At 34.0% G+C, this 2,132-nt stretch overlaps 1 protein-coding gene across 1 annotated transcript in view; it reads right to left on the bottom strand.

Moving 5' to 3' along the window:
• Window positions 1-983: 983 nt before the first annotated feature.
• Window positions 984-2,132, bottom strand: part of MTERF3 (mitochondrial transcription termination factor 3) — a 26,582-nt gene continuing 25,433 nt past the window's right edge. The window contains exons 5-6 of the mRNA XM_019630117.1: window positions 1,447-1,594; window positions 984-1,079 (exon numbers count right to left, since the gene is read on the bottom strand). Coding sequence (XP_019485662.1) covers window positions 999-1,079; window positions 1,447-1,594 — 229 coding nt within the window. The 3' untranslated portion in view covers window positions 984-998. The remainder of the gene's footprint in view (window positions 1,080-1,446; window positions 1,595-2,132) is intronic.

The raw sequence follows: 2,132 nt of genomic DNA, 5'->3' as shown, positions 1-2,132 counted from the left end.
AATTTTTCCAATAAAATATTAACATATAAGCCCAAACAAAAAAAAATTCTAATGCAATTATTCATTTGAAAATTCTTACAAAGAATCAAATAATGTTTTTATACATTTAACATTTTCTTCATCGAAAAGAAAACAAGTATATCAAATCAGTGCTATTACAGAAATTCTAGANTTGAGCCTCTGCTCCCAGGTATATTTAAGTATGTTATCTAAAAAACTAGAGGTCAAAATTCCAGAAGGGATGAAACTAAACACCTAATGTGAGTTCGGCCCTCTATGTGCAGTCATAGCAGCCTATACTCCCCCACCAATGCCCTGCTTTTATCACTCTGCATACTATCCCCCACTAGGCTGTAAGCTCCACGAGAGCACAGCTCTTTTCCTAGCATAGTGTGTGGGCAGGTGCTCAACAAATATTTCTATAACTGAATATGAAACACTTAAGAACCTCAGAAAATAGGCCTTAGACAATTTCAGTTACTACTACAGCTTTGTATACTAACTAGTGTGCTGCCTTTGGCTCTATGCTCTTCTCTGGAGAAAAACCGTAAAGAATGTCTGGTAATTTCTGTGACAGACTAGCGCTGGCAGCTGGCACAGATGCTGTAAGGACAGCAATGTGCTGGCCACTGCTCTCTTCACAGAAGTCTGGATCCAGCCTCCGAAACTCATTTCCCACCTGGGGGACACAGACACAGACTCTCATACTGGTCAACGGAAGTAGTTTTCCAGGTAGCACCCAGATACCTAATCTACTCTAGGATTTCAGGCATCAATGTTTGCAAGGTGCTTGACTCATATAACACCTGGTCAATATGTGAAAATATTATTAGCTAAAACAGTTTGCTTCCTAGATATTATACCATTTCCTACTTTCATCTTTTTAGAAATAACTTTATTTATAATATAGTTTTCTTTAAGATGACAATAGCAAAATCTATCCTCTTCAGAGGACTTAAACACTTGAAGAAAGAAGCTGATTTCTCAAAAGCTTAAAGTCATCCTACCTTCATATTTTCCTTCACGGGCTCCAGACTTCCAGTTAGTAGCCTTGGGAGACGAACTACCAGATCCCTAGTCTGTAGTTATAAAACAATCTATCGTTACTATATATGCATAGCCAATTAGTTTCGAAAAAACCAAAGTATTACTAGAACTACAAAACTAAAAATTTTTAAGTGACCCAGTCAGAGAAGTGCTAGCAACCCCAGAAACACATAAACTTATTCTGTTTGAGGAAAAAAACATACTAAAAAAAGAACTTAAGGAACCAATTTGATGGAATATTATAGAATAATACAGCTATATGTTTAACCTCGCAGGCAAATTCATTCTTGTACAGAAAATACCAGGCATTTATAGAAGTCATCTGTTACAAACATGAGTTTTGACAGTTACTAAATGTAGCTGACATGGAAATATATAAATGCTCCCCCCTTTGTTTACCTTCTTCACACTAAGTTCAAGTTCTTTCTGAAAAAATCCCAATCTGTTATCCAGTCTTTCCACTGAAAAATTCAGCAAAAATGGTGCGTTTTTGACCATCTGTGTAATATCTGCCTTACTGAAGTTTTTTGACTGTAGATAAGCCACTCTAGAAAAACAAACAAAAATACATGTACATATATTTACTAATGTCATGATACTTTCCAAAATACTGTTTTTAAAAAGGCTCCCACCCCAACAACAACAAAAAAAGGGAGAGAGGGTTAAAAAAAAAACCCATTCTATAATAATGGCCCAAATATGGTTAAAACAAGCATCCATCCAACTCTAGAATGGTTACCATTTACATTTGAAAACAAAATAATTCTAAAAGCCACTAATAGATTCCCTTTTCAGTTAATCTGGTTTATTTTATTACTTGGTAGGGAAAAAAAGAAATAAATTTTATTTAAGAATTTTTTTTTTTGGTCTAAAAACAGAAAAAACAAATTAAGAAAACAGATTCAGAATTCTTTTTACAAAGAAAGACTGAAGCATGAGTGCAAATTTTTTATTTTAGTATCTCAGAGACACTGAAAGAGAATTTTTTATTTTAGTATATTTACTGAGTATGTATTTTCATAACTAATTTTTACTGCAGTCTTTCAATATATGTTTTCTTAACAACAGAGAAATTTCCTGCTAAG

This window comes from Hipposideros armiger, unplaced genomic scaffold (genome assembly GCF_001890085.2).
Source record: "Hipposideros armiger isolate ML-2016 unplaced genomic scaffold, ASM189008v1 scaffold_896, whole genome shotgun sequence".
Lineage (NCBI taxonomy): Eukaryota > Metazoa > Chordata > Mammalia > Chiroptera > Hipposideridae > Hipposideros > Hipposideros armiger.
The sequence above is the reverse complement of the archived record's forward strand: the minus strand, read 5'-3'. Positions and strand labels throughout refer to the sequence as shown.